The sequence below is a fragment of the Mobula birostris genome, chromosome 12 (genome assembly GCF_030028105.1).
Source record: "Mobula birostris isolate sMobBir1 chromosome 12, sMobBir1.hap1, whole genome shotgun sequence".
NCBI classification, from domain to species: Eukaryota; Metazoa; Chordata; class Chondrichthyes; order Myliobatiformes; family Myliobatidae; genus Mobula; species Mobula birostris.
Window position 1 is genome coordinate 7,219,564 of NC_092381.1, and position 18,977 is coordinate 7,238,540.

Here is an 18,977-nt window from a genome sequence, read left to right on the forward strand (position 1 = left end):
TGTGAACTGAACTGAACTCAATTGAACTGAACTTTGTGTCACTTTGAAACTGGTCATTTACCCCTAGACAACGATAGAGCTTGATTGATCCTGTTATCCTAATTCTGTGTACATGTGTGTTTATCATTGTTGAACTGTTGCATTTATTATCCTTTTGACTAGAGTACTATGTTGCTTGTTTCTTTAATAAAACTTTCTTAGTTCTAGTAATCCAGACTCCAACTGAGTGATCCATTTCTGCTGGTTTGGCAACCCAGTTACGGGGTACGTAACATAATATACCCAATGAGTTGGCCTCCACAGCCATCTGTGGCAATGAATTTCACAGATTAACCATACTGGGGCTAAAGATCTCCGTTCTAAATGGATGTCCCTCTATTCTAAGGCTGTAGTCTCTGGTCCAAGACTCATCACTACAGGAAACATCCTCCCCACATCCACTCTATCTAGGTCTTTCAACATCTGATAGGTGTCAATGAGGTCACCCCTCATTCTAAATTTCAGTGAATACATGCCATCAAACACTTCTCATACATTAATTCAATACCATCATCCCCTCAAACTAATCAATAAGCTGCAAGACATTGGCCTCAATACCTCCTTGTGCAATTGGATCCTCGATTTCCTCACTTGCAGACCCCAGTCAGTTTGGATTGGCAACAACATCTCCTCCACAATCTCCATCAGCACAGGCGCACCACAGGGCTGTGTACTTAGCCCCCTGCTCTACTCACTTTACACCTATGACTGTGGCTAAGCACAGCTCCGGTGCCTTATTCAAGATTTATGACGGCACCACTGTCGTAGGCTGATTCAAAAGTGGTGAAAAATCAACGTACAGGAAGCAGATTGAAAATCTGGCTGAGTGGTGCCACAACAACAACCCCTCACGCAATGCCAGCAAGACTAAGGAGCTGATTATTGTCTTCAGGAGGAGGAAAACAGAAGTCTATGAGGCAGTCCTCATTGGAGGATCAGAGGTGAAGAGGGTCAGAAACTTTAAATTCCTCAAGTGCAATGACAAAGAAAGCACGGCAGCAGCTCTACTTCCTTAGGGTTTTGCAAAGATTCAGCATGACATCTAAAACTTAGGCAAACTTCTATAGATGTGTAGAGTATATTGCTGCTTGACAGCCTGGTACAGAAACACCAATGCCCTTGAGTAGAAAAGCCTACAAAAAGTCATGGATATGGCCCAGTCCATCACAGGAAAAAGCCCTCCCCACCATTGAGCATGTCTACATGAAGCGTTGTCTCAGGAAAGCAGCATCCATCATCAGGGACACCCACTTCCTAGAACGTTGCCATCAGGTAAAAGGTACAAGAGTCGCAGGATTCTCACCATCAGGTTCAGGAACAGTTATCACCCCCTCAGCCATCAGGCTCCTGATCCAAAAGGGATAACTACACTCAACTTCACTGAAATGTTCCCACAACCTACGGACTCACTTTCAAGGACTCTTCATCTCATGTTCTTGCTGCTGATTGGTTATTTACTGATTATCATTCTTTCTTTCTTTTTGTATTTGCAGTTTGTTGCCTTTTGCACATTGGTTGGTGCGGTCTTTCATTGGTTCTATTATGGTTATTATTTTATTATGGATTTATTGAGTTTGCTCATAAGAAAATGAATCTCAGGGTTGCATATGGTAACATATATGTACTTTGGCATTAAATTTACTTTTAACTTTGAACCCTTTCATTCCTGGGTTCATGACAGAACTCCATCTGGTTCTCAAATATTTTTCGGGGGATGATATTTGCTGTCTTTCTCTGGCCTGGTTAATACAACCACGCAAGATGCTGGTGAGACAACAACTGGGCTACTGTGTGCAGTTCTGGTTGCCCAACTATAGGAAGGATGACGTTGAGCTGGAAAGGATGTAGAGAAGGTTCACAGGAATGGTTCTGAGATGGAGGGCTTGAGCTATTGAAGGGGAGGCTGGACAGACTGACTTTATTTTCCTGGAGCATAGGAGACTGAGAGAAATGATGGAATGTGGGAAGAAACCAGAGCACCCAGAGGAAACCCACACTGTCTCAGGGAGAACATACAAACTCCTTACAAACATGGGTGGGAATTGAACCTCGATCAGTGATCGCTGGTGAGTGACTGTGCTACTGTGCTTTTACACTTTATTCTGTATTGTACTACCTCAATGCACTGTGTACTGATCTGACCTGTATGAACAGTATGCAAGACAAACTTTCCTCTACCTCAGTATATGTGACGATAATAAACCAATTCCAATACCAGCCTCTAGGAAGAGGTACAGTCGACGTTTCAGGCCAAGACCCTTCGTCAGGACCAGCAACTTTGATGTGTGTTGCTTGAATTTCCAGCTTCTGCAGATTTCCTCGTGTTTACCAACCTCTAGACTCACGACCCTAGAAACAAGTTGTGCAGCCCTCTGTTGGTCGGGTCGACCACGGATGTTGCATCTCGGCTGTCTACATTTTGATGCTCAAGCCAGTACACAAGCCAGGGCAGTACAATATGGACAGCAAGCTGTTGCCCATGCAGCAGGTGCCACCTCTCCGTGCAAATGATGAACCCAAAGGAATGGCAGAGACCAATACAGTTTGGCACCAGTGGAGTCGCAGGAGCTGCCAGTCAGTGTTGAAGAAAACATTAGGGGTTCCAGCTCCATCTTTTTCCTTGGGATTTACTCCCAAAGCCTTTCCCTTGAGGTACAAGGTAGCGGAGGTTTGACTTCAGAGATTTCCTTCTCTCATATGAGTTGCCAACCTCAGTCGAGGAACCCCACCTGCCCAAAAGGAGTCAAGTATGACATATACTGTACATTTTTTATCCCTTGTGTGAGCTGAGGCCTGATCCCTGTGTGAGGCCTCTCGCCAATTGGAAGATTGATTTGAGTTCAGGAATGAGACTAAATTTCATTGGGAAGTTGAAGTCCAAAGTCTGCAAGTCCAAGTCTGCTGGAGCCTGGAAGTCTTTCGTGGGGTTAAAGGACTGTGCGTGTGTGTGTGTGTGTGTGTGTGTGTGTGCGTGTGTGTGTGCGTGTGTGTGTGCGTGTGTGTGTGTGTGTGGGAGGGAGGGAGGAAAGGGGCTTGTTTTGCTGTTGTGTGTTCTGTGTTGTTCTGATGAACATCTTGGGCTTGCTATGTTGACACCAGAATGCATGGGGACAATTGTGGGCTACTCCTCGGGTATGCTGGTCATTAGCACAAATGATGTATTTCACTAATTGCTTCAATGTGCATTTGGATAAATAAACTCGAATCTTGAATTTAGCTGTGCTGTTCCTGGGTTTAAATATTGCAGGAAAGCAGCATCCATCATCAAGGACCCCCACGGTTCAGGACAGGCTCTCTTCTTGCTGCTGCCATCAGGAAGCAGGTACAGAAGCCTCAGGACCCCCACCATCATTTTCAGCAACAGTTAGTACCCTTCATCCATCATGCTTTTGAACTAGAGGGGAAAACTTCACTCAATTTCACTTGCCCTATCACTGAGCTGTTCCCAAAACCTATGGAATTACTTCAGGCTCTTCGTAAGACCATAAGACCTTAAGATGTAGGAGCAGAAATAAACCATTTGGCCCATCAAGTCTGCTCTGTTATTTCATCATGGCCGATCCAATTTTCGTCAGCCCCGATCTCCTGCCCTCTTCCCCATATCTCTTCATGCCCTGACCAATCAAGAATCTATCAACCTTTGCCTTAGATATAAATAAAGACTTTGGCTCCACAGCTGCCTGTGGCAAACAATTCCACAGACTCACCACGCTCAGACTGAAGAAATTCTTCCTCATCTCTGTTCTAAAATAATGCCCCTCTACTCTGAGGCTGTGTCCTCTCGTCTTAGACTCTCCCACCATAGGAAACATCCTCTCCACATTGACCTCTATCAAGGCTACGTTCTTAATACTTATTGCTTACTTATTTATTGCTATTAATATTTCATTTTTTTCCTTTCTTTTTGTATTTACATATTTTGTTGCATTTTGCATACTGGTTGTCTGTCTGTCTTGTTGGGTGTGGTCTTTCATTGATTCTGTTGTGTTTCTTGTGTTCATCATGAATGTTTGCAAAAAAGTGAATCTCGGTTGTATATGGTGATGGATATACTTTGATAATAAATTTACTTTCAACTTTGAGCTTTGAACTTTAATTAACTGGCAAACGCTGGTCTTGACTCACAAGCTCACTGATGTGAGATCTGAGAGTTTGCCACAAATGCTGAATTCACAGAACGATTGAATCAAACCTGGAGAGGAAAATACAAAACTAAAGTTTAAAAGTGACGAATTCATCCCGTAACATTGGCTTGTTGGGAAAAAACAGTGTGTGTTGAACAAATTCTGTGTTATACTCATATTTATCAAGGATTTTACTTCTTGTCACCCTGTTTATCTGTCTGTGGTACGGCCATGAGATTGGCTGGTCAATGGTCAACAGCAGTAAGTTAATAAGTAATGTCCTTTCACAATTGATTAGATTATTCAAATACATGTTCAAATTCTTTCTGAGCAGGCTTAAGAGAGCTGGAGTACGCACATCAATACTCACCTTCTACAGGTGCACAGTAGAGTGCATCCTAACATGCTGCATCACTGCATGGGCAGTGATCGGTAGTGCAGTGGTAAACACAACGCTTTGCGGTACCAGCGACGCAGGTTCAATTCCCACCGCTGTCTGTAAGGAGTTTGTATGTTCTCCCCGTGACTGTGTGGGTTTCCTCCGAGTGCTGCGGTTTCCTCCCAGACTTCAAAGACGTACTGGTTGGTAGGCTCATTAGTCAGTGTAAATTGTCCGATGATTAGATTAGGGTTTAATCCGGGGTTGCTGGGCAGTGTGGCTGGAAGAGCTGGAGGAACCTGATCCATGCCGTATCCCAATAAATAACGAAAATAATTAACACTACAGGAAGGCTTTACAACAGGTAGTCAAAACTGCCCAGTGCATTAGCTTACCCACCTGGACGGAAGAAGGTATAGAAACCTTAAATTCAGGAACAGTTATTACCCCTCAACCAGGGGGGATAACTTCACTCACCCCATCACTGAACTGTTCCCACAACCTATGGACTCACAACTCAAGGACTCTACAATTCATGTTCTCGATATTTATTACTTATTTAAATGTTTTTTTATCCCTTTCCTGCATTTGTACATTAGTTTTTTTCTCTGTCTTTGGGTGCAGTTTTACATTGATTCTTTTGTATTTCTTTTAAACTACTGTAAATGTCCACAGGGTAGTTTATGGTGACATACACTCATTGGCCACTTTATTAGGTACACCCGTACACTGCTCATTAATGCAAATATCTATGGAATTTGTTGCCACGGGCGGCAATGGAGACCAAGTCATTGGGTGTATTTAAGGCAGAGATTGATAGGTACCTGAGTAGCCAGGGCATCAAAGGTTATGGTGAGAAGGCACGGGAGTGGGACTAAATGGGAGAATGGATCAGCTCATGATAAAATGACGGAGCAGACTCGATGGGCTGAATGGCCGACTTCTGCTCCTTTGTCTTATGGTCTTATCTAATCAGCCAATCATGTGGCAGCAACTCAATGCATAAAAGCATGCAGACATGGTCAAGAAGTTCAGTTGCTGTTCAGACCAAACATCAGAATGGGGAAGGAATGACTTTGACCATGAGATCAGCAGTGGAAAGAGTGAGCAAATTCCAGTTTCTGGGTGTCAGCATCTCTGAAGATCTAACCGGGGCCCAACATATCGATGCAGTTACAAAGAAGGCATGACAATGGCTATACTTCATTAGGAGTCAGAGGAGATTCGGTATGTTAACAAAGTTACTCGCAAATTTCTACACATGTGCTGTGGAGAGCATTCCGACTGATTGCATTACCGTTTGGTATGGGGGGGGGACGCGAGGGATTGAAATAAGGTGCAAAAATTTGTGAAGTCGGTCAGATCCATCATGGGCACTAGCCTCCCCAGCATTAAGGACATCTTCAAGGAGCAATGCCGCGAAAGGGCAGTATCTCCTTAAGGGCCCCCATCACCCAGGATAAGCCCTATTCTCATTGCTACCAACAAAGTGGAGGAACAGGAGCCTGAAGGCACACACTCAATGATTCAGGAACAGCTTCTTCCCCTCCGCCATCAGATTTCTGAATGGACATTGAACCCATGAACACTACCTCACCTCTTTATTTTTCTCCTTTTGCACTATTTATCTAATTTAATGTTTTAAATATATATACTTACTGTAATTTACTGTTTATTATTATTATTATGATGTATCGCAATGTGCTGCTGCCATATAACAACAAATTTTACAGTGATATGAAACCTGATTCTGATTCTGAAATGATTGTTGGTACCAGATCAGTGTTTGAGTATCTCAGACTACGTCTACACTACGCCGGAAAATTTTGAAAACGCCGGTTTCGAGTAAAAACGACAGGCGTACACACTAAGTATTTTTTAAAATATCTCTATCCACACTAACACAGATATTTGGGCGAATCTCCTCTACTGGGCACGTGCAAGACACACAGAAAACAAGCGAAGAGGAAATGTTGTACTTAATGCGCGTTTGTCCAGTTACAGAGTAGAAAAACTTAAAAGGAATTGTTCTTGGCTCTCGCGCAGGTGGACTTAAAACTAAAAAAAACAAATACTGGAGTGTATGGAGGCAACTGACACGGAGTTCACGGACAGTATGACCCGGCTGATGACGAACATTGAAAAACTGACTAACTCTGTTGCATTAATAAAGCACCTTGTTAAATGTATAAAACATGTCTACATCAGTGTTATCTTGTATTCCCATACAATGTTACATTAGGCTGTTACACATCTGTTGTCAGAGAAGTACTTGCATAAATAGGTAAACCACCTTCATACAAGCAAGGACAGAAAACAGGGCGAAGTGAGTATACTTATTTATTCAGTAAGCTATGGGTCAAAGTATTTGGTGAGTACATTTCTAACTCTTCTGGCTTCAATCTCGTTGCCGTCTGTTCTGAAATTGTTAGGTTCTGCAAAGCGCAGAATCAAATATCGCTGTGATGATTGTACGCTCTAGTATCAATTGTTTGGCGACAATAAAGTAATAATAATAAAACAATGAAATGCCGGGCTGCCGCCATCTGTTGCGGCACGACATGACAGCGGTTTTAAAAAGCTCCGCTTACCCCATACACACTGCAACGGATATTAGGCGTTTTCAGATTTATTCACTCTGGAGACCGTTTCTGAAAATCTCCGTTTTCGCGGGATGAAAACGCCATTTTAGTGTGGACACAGGGTCAAAACGAAGAGAAAAAGCTTTGTTTTCAAAATTATCCGGTGTAGTGTGGACATAGCCTCAGAAACTGCTTAACTCCTGGGATTTTCTCACACAATAGTCTAGAATTTACTGAGAATGGTGCAGAAAAACAAAGAAAATAAACAGCAGTCAGCAGCAGTTCTGTGGGTGAAAATGCCTTGTTAATGAGAGAGGTCAGAGGAGAATGGTCAGACTAGTTCAAGCTGACAGGAAGGCGAGAGTAACTCAGATAACCACACGTTACAACAGTGGTGTGCGGAAGAGCATCTCTGAACGCACAACACGTTGAACCTTGAAGTGGGTGGGCTACAGCAGCAGAAGACCACAATCATGCACTCAGTTTTCACTTTATCAGGTACCTAATAAAGTGGCTGCTGAATGTCTATGTACTTTAATAATAACTTCACTTGGAACTTTGAACTTACCACTTTGTCAGTAAAAGAAACTACCTCTGACTTCTCCCTTAAACTTCTCTCCAGTCATTTTAAAACGATGTCCTGTTGTATTGGCCATTGTCAACACAGGAAATGTCTCTGGCTATCCACTCTTCACCTCCTACCTTTCATCCTCTGTCGCTCCCAACAGGAAAACCCTAACTCACTCAAACTATTGCAACACACATCAAAGTTGCTGGTGAACGCAGCAGGCCAGGCAGCATCTGTAGGAAGAGGTGCAGTCGATGTTTCAGGCTGAGACCTTTCGTCAGGACTAACTGAAGGAAGAGTGAGTAAGGGATTTGAAAGTTGGAGGGGGAGGGGGAGATCCAAAATGCTAGGAGAAGACAGGAGGGGGAGGGATGGAGCCAAGAGCTGGACAGATCCCTTACTCACTCTTCCTTCAGTTAGTCCTGACGAAGGGTCTCGGCCTGAAACGTCGACTGCACCTCTTCCTAGAGATGCTGCTTGGCCTTCTGCGTTCACCAGCAACTTTGATGTGTGTTGCTTGAATTTCCAGCATCTGCAGAATTCCTGTTGTTCACTCAAACTATTTTCATGAGACACGCTCTCTAATCCAATAAAGGGCTGCACAGTAGCAGAGCAGTTAGCATTATGCTTTACAACACCAGCAATCACCAATCGGGGTTCCATTCCTGCCATGGTCTGTCAGGAGTCTGTAGGTTCTTCCCAGAACATGTGGGTTTCCTCCAGGTGCCCCACTTTCCTCCCATATTCCAAAGGTGTACGGGTTAGGGTTAGTAAGTTGAGGACATGCTACGTTAGCAACACTTGCGGGCTGCCCCCAGCACAATCCTCTGACTGTGCCGGTCGTTGATGCAAACAACTCATTTCACTGCATGTCTTGACGTAGATGTGACAAACAGAGCTAATCTTTAATCCTTAATTTAGTTACCTTTTGTGTGTCCATGGAACACGTCGTAAGGCATCGATGGCGGAGCATCATTGTAGATAAAGTAAGCGTGGTCGTTGACCTGTTTCCAAGGAAAAAATGATGACAGGCAGTGCACCAAGCATAGCGTTCCTTAAAACTGCACAGGTAAAACTGGGCAGTCGTTGTGTGAAATCAGGATGGGACACCCTTAGGTAAGTAACCCATTTATTTAGGACAAGTAAAACACTAAGCATTCAGCAAACCATTCAAGTTACACTCAGTTACAAATACTTATCTAAAATGTGCGTCTGAGCCCCCTCTGACTGCAGCACACTTCCACTGTTTCCATGGCACCATCCACAACCTGGTCCACAGTGCCCAGAGAACAAAACATAGCCAGGTGCTTTCAGTGCACTAGATTTATATTCTACCTGCGCCATGATGTCATCAGATGGCACAGGCACCAAATGGCAGCCTGTGGGAGGGACTGCAATGCTCCTAAATGGGCCAATCCCTAGCAGGGGGAAGTGGCTTTTCATGAGCAGGTAGGATGGAGACCTACTGACACAGCAAGGTAACAAGTTGGGTGTGTACGTGGCAAGCGAACTTCAATGTTGCCAAGGATTGTTGGAGGGAGAAATTAAAGACTCCAGATCCCCCTGGGATTGAAGCCCTCTGTTGATCGGGGTCGACCATGGATGTTGCATCCTAGTTGCATTCAGTGAAAACCCAAGACAAGACAGTATGGTATGGATAGCAAACTGTTGCCCATGCAACTGGCTCCCCCTCTCCACACATCTGATGAACCCAAAGGAACGGCAGAGACCGACACAGTTTGGTCCCAGCAGCATCGCAGGAGTTGCCAGTGTTGAACTCAATGTAGGACTGCCTCAGGGACTCCAGCTCCTGATTTCTCCTTGGTGTTTAATCTCGAAGTCTTCCCTATGAGTGGGTGTAGCCACAAGGCAGCGGAGGTTTGAGATCAGAGTTTTCCTTCTCCTAGATGAGCTGCCAACCTTAGATGCTGAGCCCCATCTGCCGGGATACTTTCCTATAATTACTTTGGACAGTTACATGGATGTTTCGATGTAGTACATGTGGCAAAGCTAATCTAATCTAATCTCTGAAGACCATTCACAAACCAGATGGATTTTTCAATCACTCAGTGGTATCTATTAGGAAGGTTTGATTTTTTAAAAATTCCAGATGTATTTTAATTACTTGAATTTAGTTCCTTCATGGGATTTGAACTCGAATTCTGGATTTAATTTTTAACCACTATGCCATCACACCCATGGAGTGCTCTGGAGTATAAAGGATAAGGGGACGTAAACGTTCTTTGACAGTAAACGTATTGTGAACTTTGAGTTTGACCACGCTGTACTGTTAACACTCACCTTTGACTGATGGGTGGCATAGAGCTGCTGTAAGGTTCTCCCCACTGCACTCTCTGTTGTGTTGACAAGATATTTTCCTTGCTGCCAGTCTGCAGTCCATGGATCCAGGTACATATATCTCAGTCCCAGCCCAACAGATCGATGTTCCATGAGCCTGGGCAACTTGTACATGGCAAACCTAGGACGATATTCCAGGAGAAAAAACATAAGGAACTCATTTATAGTAAACAGCACAGGAACAGGCCCTTTGGTTTCCCTTTCACTAATAGTCCACTCTGCTCTCCTATCAGATTCCTTCTTCAGCAGTTTATCTTTTCAATAGACAATAGACAACAGGTGCAGGAGTAGGCCATTCGGCCTTTCGAGCCAGCACCGCCATTCACTGTGATCATGGCTGATCATTCACAATCAGTATCCAGTTCCTGCCTTATCCCCATAAACTTTGAGTCCGCTATCTTTAAGAGTTCTATCCATCTCTTTCTTGAAAGCATCCAGAGACTTGGCCTCCACGGCCTTCTGGGGCAGAGCATTCCATATATCCACCACTCTCTGGGTGAAAAAGTTTTTCCTCAACTCCATTCTTAAATGGCCTACCTCTAATTCTTAAACTGTGGCCTCTGGTTCTGGACTCACCCATCAGCGGGAACATCCATCCTGCCTGCAGCGTGTCCAATCCCTTAATAATCTTATATGTTTCAATAAGATTCCCTCTCAGCCTTCTAAATTCCAGTGTATACAAGCCCAGTCGCTCCAATCTTTCGACATATGACAGTCCCGCCATCCCAGGAATTAACCTTGTGAACCTACGCTGCACTCTCTCAATAGCAAGAATGTCCTTCCTCAAATTTGGAGACCAAAACTGCACACAGTACTCCAGGTGTCGTCTCACCAGGGCCCTGTACAGCTGCAGAAGGACCTCTTTGCTCTTATACTCAATTCCCCTTGTTATGAAGGCCAGCATGCCATTAGCTTTTTTCACTGCCTGCTGTACTTGCATGCTTGCTTTCAGTGACTGATGTACAAGAACACCTAGATCTCGTTGTGCTTCCCCTTTTCCTAACTTGACTCCATTTAGATAATAATCTGCCTTCCCGTTCTTACCACCAAAGTGGATAACCTCACACTTATCCACATTAAACTGCATCTGCCCACTCACCCAACCTGTCCAAGTCACCCTGCATTCTCATAACATCCTCCTCACATTTCACACTGCCTCCCAGCTTTGTGTCATCAGCAAATTTGCTAATGTTACTTTCAATTCCCTCATCTAAATCATTAATATATATTGTAAACAGCTGTGGTCCCAGCACTGAACCCTGTGGTACCCGACTGGTCACTGTCTGCCATTCCGAAAGGGACCTGTTAATTGCTACTCTTTCTTTTCTGTCAGCCAGCCAATTTTCAATCCATGTCAGTACTCTGCCCCCAATACCATGTGCCCTAATTTTGCCCACTGATCTCCTATGGGACTTTATCAAAGGCTTTCTGAAAGTCCAGGTACACTACATCCACTGGCTCTCCCTTGTCCATTTTCATAGTTACATCCTCAAAAAATTCCCGAAGATTAGTCAAGCACGATTTCTCCTTCGTAAATCCATGCTGACTCGGACCAATCCTGTTATTGCTCTCCAGATGTGTCGTAATTTCATCTTTTATAATTGACTCCAGCATCTTTCCCACCACCGACATCAGGCTAACCGGTCTATAATTCCCTGTTTTCTCTCTTCCTCCCTTCTTGAAGAGAAGGACAACATTAGCCACCCTCCAACCACAAGAACTGATCCTGAATCTATAGAACATTGGAAAATGATTACCAATGCGTCCACGATTTCTAAAGCCACCTCCTTAAGTACCCTGGGATGGAGACCATTAGGTCTCGGGGACATATCAGCCTTCAGACTCAACAGCCTATCCAACACCATTTCCTGCCTAATATAAATTTCCTTCAATTCATCCATTACCCTAGGTCTTTTGGCCACTATTACATCTGGGAGATTGTTTGTGTCTTTCCTAGTGAAGACCTATCCAGAGAACGCCTTCCAAGCATCCCAGCTTCTCACTTTAAACCCCTTTTTCCCACCCACCCACCTGATCATTGCTGAGAGGGCAGCAATCTCTTCCTCCTCTTCCCGGAGTAACCTGGGGTATATCCCATCCAGCCCCAGGGACTTACCGATCCTAATTTTTTTCCAGCATATGCTCTTTGTTAACGTCAACATGTTCTAGCATACTAGCCTGTTTTACATTGTCCTCACGTTTGTCAATGTTGAGTATTGAAGCAAGGACATCACCTACCTCTTCCAACTCGAGGCACGTTTCTTCTTTTATCCCTGATTGGTCCTACCCTCACTCTAGTTATCCTCCTGTTCTTCACATATGTGTAGAATGCCTTGGGGTGTATGGGGTGTCAGGGAGGGATAACACCTCTGGTGGGGGAACATGTTGCGCCCTTTTCAAGGTGGTTAGTCCATCTTTGGTCCCCACCTGGCACTCAGCTCTCACCTGTGGCTCCCCGTAGCTGTTTGCATGCAACAGCAGCCACACCCCGGGCAACGGCTTCGACAAGCCGGCTAAACCAGGTGAGGGTCGCCGACGGGTCTCAAACCCTCGGTGAGATAGGGAGTTGTCTATCACAGCATGTGAAGACAGACTCCGGCGGATTGAGCGGATGAGACCAATGGAAGGTCCAACGGTCAAGAAGGCGGTCTCTGCAAGCGTCGTGGAACGTGTAGGGCAGGACAAGACACAGAAGACGTCCTGGTCATCTACTGCGCCTAGTCCCATCTCCAGCCGTCTCGACTCTGTCTTACCACTGGATCCAGATGGGAATTGGGAAGAGAGAGTGAGGCTGACGCTGCGCAACTCTCCCTCACTTAAATCCAAATCACGCACTAGTCTCGACACCATCATAATGGAGTCGAGGTCCTCATGGGCATCAACGATGGCCGAACACAGAATGCCTTGGGGTTTTCCAAGGGCGTATCTACGGAAAATAGAGCTTATGGCAAGCACTGAAATTGCGCTCCTGTCCAAACATCTGATAACTATGTTTTTGATAACCTTACCATAATATCAGCTCAAAAATACAAGTCAAGCTCGTTAATCTTTCAATTAACAAATTATGGCACTACATGAAAATTATAACTGCTCCTTCCTTGCTTTCACTGATGCAAATTGGTCTATGATGTGATCAAAATCAGTTTTTTCAGTTTCTTCTCTTTCTACACTCAGCAGAGCAAGATCACAGAGTCTGCCTTAACCCAAGGAGGCTCTCAAATACGAAAGTATTAGTTTTAACTTGCTGAATGATCTCTCACAGCTGGCGATGGAAACTGCGATGGTTAGTATTATCTGAATAGCAATGCGAAGATTGGGGAAGACGCTCTCATCTCCATACGGAACAATAAATTCAAGAAGCTCTTCAGGCCTTGATATTTTCATGTTGACCCGCCTTGATAGCAACATTCTCCAATCCAAAATTTCTTCATATAGCTGCTGTCCATCAACATCAGAGCTGTACAAATTTTCACACTTCTTCTTTAGGTCGTTACTGTCGGCGCCATAACACAGTCCCTCGACATCGAGAAGGAACCCAAACTTGGCTTTAGTGTTGTGCAAACGAGCGAACCTTTCGTCCATTTCTCTGTGAAGACGGTCGAGTGTTCCCTTCATGACTCGTACCACTTCCTCGTTAGCTGTTAGCCCAGCGTGTCTCGAGTTCTCATCAGCCATTCATTTCTTTCATCTCTGACGTCTTTCAACTTCAATATTCCATTCTTGACAGAGACTGACTCCTTCTTCGAGTGACTCACTGACCAAAACTTTTCTTTCATCATAAAAATTATCTCGGGGGCTTTCAAATCCAGGGCAGCATCGTGGAAGTTCATGCTAGGATCCTGCAGCCTCTTTTGAATACGGTCAATGCAAATGAGTACTTTGTTCCAAAATCCCAGCAAAATCAGAAAATCGTAAAATCAACATGCGGTTGTACAGCTGCCTTGCATCACTTCTTGTTTTCAATGTCTATCATGTCCTGCAGAACTTGAAGTATCTCCTCAAGGTACTTGTTGACGGGCTTCACTGCTTCTGTTCTTGCACTTCACCTGGTTTCGGACTCAGACTTAACAACCGCAGGCACGGCGTTTTGAGTTTTTCCCAGTGCTGTGTTGAACGAGAGAAAAACACGTAGAGGGCTTCGATGGTTCCAAAAAAACGGGACCATCATTGTATCAAAACTAAAACCACAAGGCTACTAAACAGCTTCCTCCCACAGGCGATCAGACTGCTAAATAGCTGCTCCACCTGACTCTGCTTTGGACACTTTTAACTTGCAATGGACACTTATAACTGATTTTAATTGATGTGTGGCTGTTGTGTTTTACCATTTATTGTTATGTTTATTAATTAGTGTTGCGTTTATGATGTTGTGATTGCATTGCTCCTGGGAAACGCTGTCTCATTCTGCCCTGCAGAGCTGATGTACGGTTAGAACGACAATAAAGTTTTTTGAATCTTGAATCTTCAATCCTGCTTGGCTGCATGTAAACCCACCACGCTGAGCGAGTGATTGTCGCAATTCACAGACATTGACAGGTTGTTTTTCTCACTTATTCTTTGATGAACACCACTTCTGTGTCCAGCCATCACAGCAGTGTTGTCATAGCACTGTGACCGACAATCTTGTAGCTCCATTTCCTCCTTCTCTAGCTGTTTCAAGATGTCTTCAACCAAGCTCTCAGCATCCTTCTGGCTTATCTGGATAAAACCAAAGAAGGACTCTCTAACATGGACTGTTTTCCTCTCAAAATCAACTTCCACATACCTCACTACTTCTGACATCTGCTCACGGTGTGCCTGATCAGGAGTCGAGTCGAACATGAGACCATAGTACTTGGCTTCTCAGTAAACTATGGCATGCCACCATGTGGATGAATTCGTTCTGGACCTGGTGAAAGATAAGACGTGGATCCAGGATGACTTCCCAAATGAGTGAGGTGTTCTTTTATGACAGGGTCAAAGATGGCCAGTAGTTTCAGTAAGCCAATGAAATTTCCCACATTGGAGTTATCATCTAGCTGAAGTGACTCCCTGTGTCCTCGCAAAGCCAGGTTCTGAGTCGCAAGGAATTTTATGCAGTGAAGAATTCTCATCAAGATATCATGCCACTTCTGATTTTCCTTCTCAATCTGTGACTGAAATACTGTGTCAATAACTCCTCTGTTTCCAGCTAAATTTCTTTCCATTTCTTTCCACTGTGTGAAGCATTCCTGATGATTCTTGGCATTTTCATGAACACTAATCCTTTCAGGTGCTTTCCACTGGTTGAATCCACTCTCCTGCTCCAATGAGGATTGATGGTCTGACCAGGAATAGAGAAGACGACAGGTACAAAATGCAGACTTTTTAGAAGGGGAATAGACCAGCCATGAGCGAGTCACTTCCTCACCACAACCATTTCCCAATTTCCTCTTGAACCAGGTTTTGTTCATTGAGCAGTTATTTGTTGGAAATACCACTGTTCTGGAAATACTTCGAACCCAGTTTTATTATTTCTGTTCTCAATGCATCAGGCAGATTTGCTTTCCCAGTATCCTTGTTGAACTTCAGAAGTCCAGTGTTGTGCTGTTCAATCACTTCTGATATGACAGTTTCAGGCTCTTTGACACCATCCAGTTCACTAGGTTCAGTGTCATCAGGTTCAATCTTGCAGGTAAAATCTTGTCAATAAACTCAACATCACCACCACCACCATTGTCTTCCCCTCCTGTCATGTCCACGTTCTCTGTGGCAGCCTCACTCTTAATCTCGTCATACTCGGATTTATCTGACTTGACTTCCTCCTCGGCTTGTGACATATTTGTACTTGATCCACCTTCGGGTTCTAACAAACTTGTAGCAGGTGCAGGCAACTCCATGGAATGTGTCGAACTACTTGTTCTGGGCTTTTCAAAGAAAGGCATGAAGAACTTGCTCGACTTCTTGGCTTCCTCCACCTCCAATCTTCGTCTCTTCCATCCTTCGGCTCCACTTTCCTTCTTCTTCATGAAGAAACGTTTCATGGTCTTCTTACACAATGCTCTGAAATAAGGTCATCCTAGTGTTTCTCACCCGTGATAATCAAAGACAGATCATACATCTGAAGAAAATTCTTTTTTCACTATCCGAGGATGGCTAGTTTGACTTTAATAGGAACTGCTCAGTGACGCCCCCTCCCCCCTTCAAGTGGCGTCCAGGGCACGTGCCATACCTGCCTACCTTAGTATGCCACTGGGGTTTTCCTTATCCTACTCACTAAGGCCTTCTCATGCCTCCTTCTAGCTCTCCTAGGTCCTGAAGTTCTTAAGCTCCTTCTTTCTTATTATATAACTCTCCAGAGCCCTGGAGTCTGATCCTTGCTTTCTCAACCTTAAATAAGCATCTTTCTTCCTCAACTAGATTTTTCACATCTGTGTCAGTCTTGGTTCCTTCACCTTACCAGTCATTCCCTGACTCAGTGGGATAGACCTATCCAGAACCCTGTGCAAGTGTTTCAGAAACAACCTCCACATTTCACCTGTTCTCTTCCCTGAGTACATCCATTCCCCATTTACACTGCCAAGTTCATGCCGAATACCAAGATAAAGAAAGACACGAAGAGGGCTAAATGGAGCATAAGTTCTTGCATAGGCTGGAAGGGCAAAATGGCTCCCCCTCACCAAAGGAATGGCAGAGACTGATACAATTTGGCACCAGTGGCCTCACAGGAGTAACGAGTCTGTGGTGGCCAGTGCTATCATGTTTGCTGTTGTGTGCTGGGGCAGCAGGCTGAGGGTAGCAGACACCAACAGAATCAACAAACTCATTCGTAAGGCCAGTGATGTTGTGGGGATGGAACTGGACTCTCTAACGGTGGTGTCTGAAAAGAGGATGCTGTCTAAGTTGCATGCCATCTTGGACAATGTCTCCCATCCACTACATAATGTACTGGGTGGGCACAGGAGTACATTCAGCCAGAGACTCATTCCACCGAGATGCAACACAGAGCGTCATAGGAAGTCATTCCTGCCTGTGGCCATCAAACTTTACAACTCCTCCCTTGGAGGGTCAGACACCCTGAGCCGATAGGCTGGTCCTGGACTTATTTCATAATTTACTGGTATAATTTACATATTCCTATTTAACTATTTATGGTTCTATTACTATTTATTATTTATGGTGCAACTGTAACGAAAACCAATTTCCCCCGGGATCAATAAAGTATGACTATGACTATGAACCAGTGTAAGACTGTATGTAAGACTGCCTTAAGGATTTCAGCTCTGGACTTTTCCCCCAGGATTTACTCCTGAAGCCTTCCCCATGAGCGAGTATACCCGCAATGTAGCGGAGGTTTGAGATCAGACTTTTCCTTCTCCGAGATGAGCTGCCAAGCACAGCAGATGAGCCCCACCTGCCCAAAGCGTCTGGTTTTAAGGTACCACTAGCCTGCCTTTGCCCTTTCTCCTGTCAATCGAAACGGTTTCACCGGGCTTAGTAGCTAAGCCACGCGTGAAGGCGAGGAGCTCAATTTGGTTGTCGGAAGCTACTTGAGACAAACACCATAGGGAGCATTTAATAGGTAGTGGGAGCTTGTCCCCCATTACCACCCCCAGCTATGACAACCTTAAGCAGCCACAAACTGTATAGTGACCAAATGCTACCTTGAGATTCATTAATGTGCAAGCATTTACAGGAAAATATAGCAATACAATGAAATTTATGAAAAACTATAGATAGGAAAGACTGACAGACAACCGAAGTGCAAAAAAGACAAATTGTGTAAATAATAATAAAAAATTCTGAGAACGTGAGTTGTAGAGTCCTTGGAAGTGAGTTTAAAGCTTGTGCAGGCACCATGGTTGTACTCACCAGTCCACTGCTTGGCCCAACTCATTTCTGCAGGAGATCTCAGCCACACTGGGAGCAACGTGAGCTGTTACCAGAAGGAGCAGAGAACAAACAGCTTCTGCCCCCATTTCAGAAGCTGCTCAATTAGCAATCTAAATCTCTGATGGTCGCTCCTGCAGAGAAAGCTGCCTCCAGCCAGAATCAATTCGCTGGATTGTCATTCCGAAAGCAGAAGTGACACTGTACTAAATCACTTAACGAAGAGTTAATGGCCCCTCTTTGCATACTCTCTGCTGAGCTTTGAAATTGTTTGCCTTTTCACGCGCCTGCAGAGATCAGCATCTTCAGAACACAGTGAGATAGATCTCATGAATAACTTCACTCACCTCAACTCTGAACTGATCCTACGGCCTCACTTTTAAAGACTCTGCAAATCACCATCTCAGTGTTATTTATTTATTTATTTATTATTAATTTTAAGTTTTTAATTTGCAAAGTTTGTCTTCTTTTGCACGTTGTCAGTCTTCCTGTGTAGTTTTTCACTGACTCCATTGTATTTCTATGTATTTATTGTGTATGCCTGCAAGAAAGCATATCGCAGGCACTGTACAGTGACATACAGTATATGTACTTTGATCATAAATTTACTTTTAACTTTGAACTTTTGAAATTTGAAGAATTGCAGCTGAGATGTGGAGCTTCATCCCTCCGGAGTTTCTAACTTTTTTACAATTTTGAAAGAAAATGGAACCGGATTCAGCTTTTAGACATAGAACATAAACCTGAATCAGATTCAGATTCATTTATTTAACACATTCAAAATGCTGGGGGAACTCAAAGGGTCTAACAGCATCAAAGGAAACCAGGTGTTCAAAACCCTTTTTCGTGGCATGGAACCTGACGGCTAACAATGGTGTTTACGGACCCCAGGTAGGGAACACTCGTAAAGGAATAAAGAGTCGATGTTTTGGGCCGAGACCCTTCTTCAGGACCTCTGGATTTCCAGTATTTGCAGAATCTCTTGGTGTTTCTCATTCACTTCTCACACGTGCATTGAAATATATGTGAAACAGCCAACACAATCAAAGGATGGGCTGAGGGCAGCCCACAAGTCAGAT

The 18,977-nt window shown here is 44.2% G+C and overlaps 1 protein-coding gene across 1 annotated transcript in view; it reads right to left on the reverse strand.

Moving 5' to 3' along the window:
- The window catches only part of dnase2b (deoxyribonuclease II beta), a 41,628-nt gene extending 23,564 nt beyond the window's left edge, over positions 1–18,064 (reverse strand). The window contains exons 1-3 of the mRNA XM_072273289.1: positions 17,881–18,064; positions 9,994–10,171; positions 8,618–8,696 (exon numbers count right to left, since the gene is read on the reverse strand). Of these exons, the coding sequence (XP_072129390.1) occupies positions 8,618–8,696; positions 9,994–10,171; positions 17,881–17,987 (364 nt within the window). The 5' untranslated portion in view covers positions 17,988–18,064. The remainder of the gene's footprint in view (positions 1–8,617; positions 8,697–9,993; positions 10,172–17,880) is intronic.
- Between the last annotated feature and the right edge of the window lie 913 nt (positions 18,065–18,977).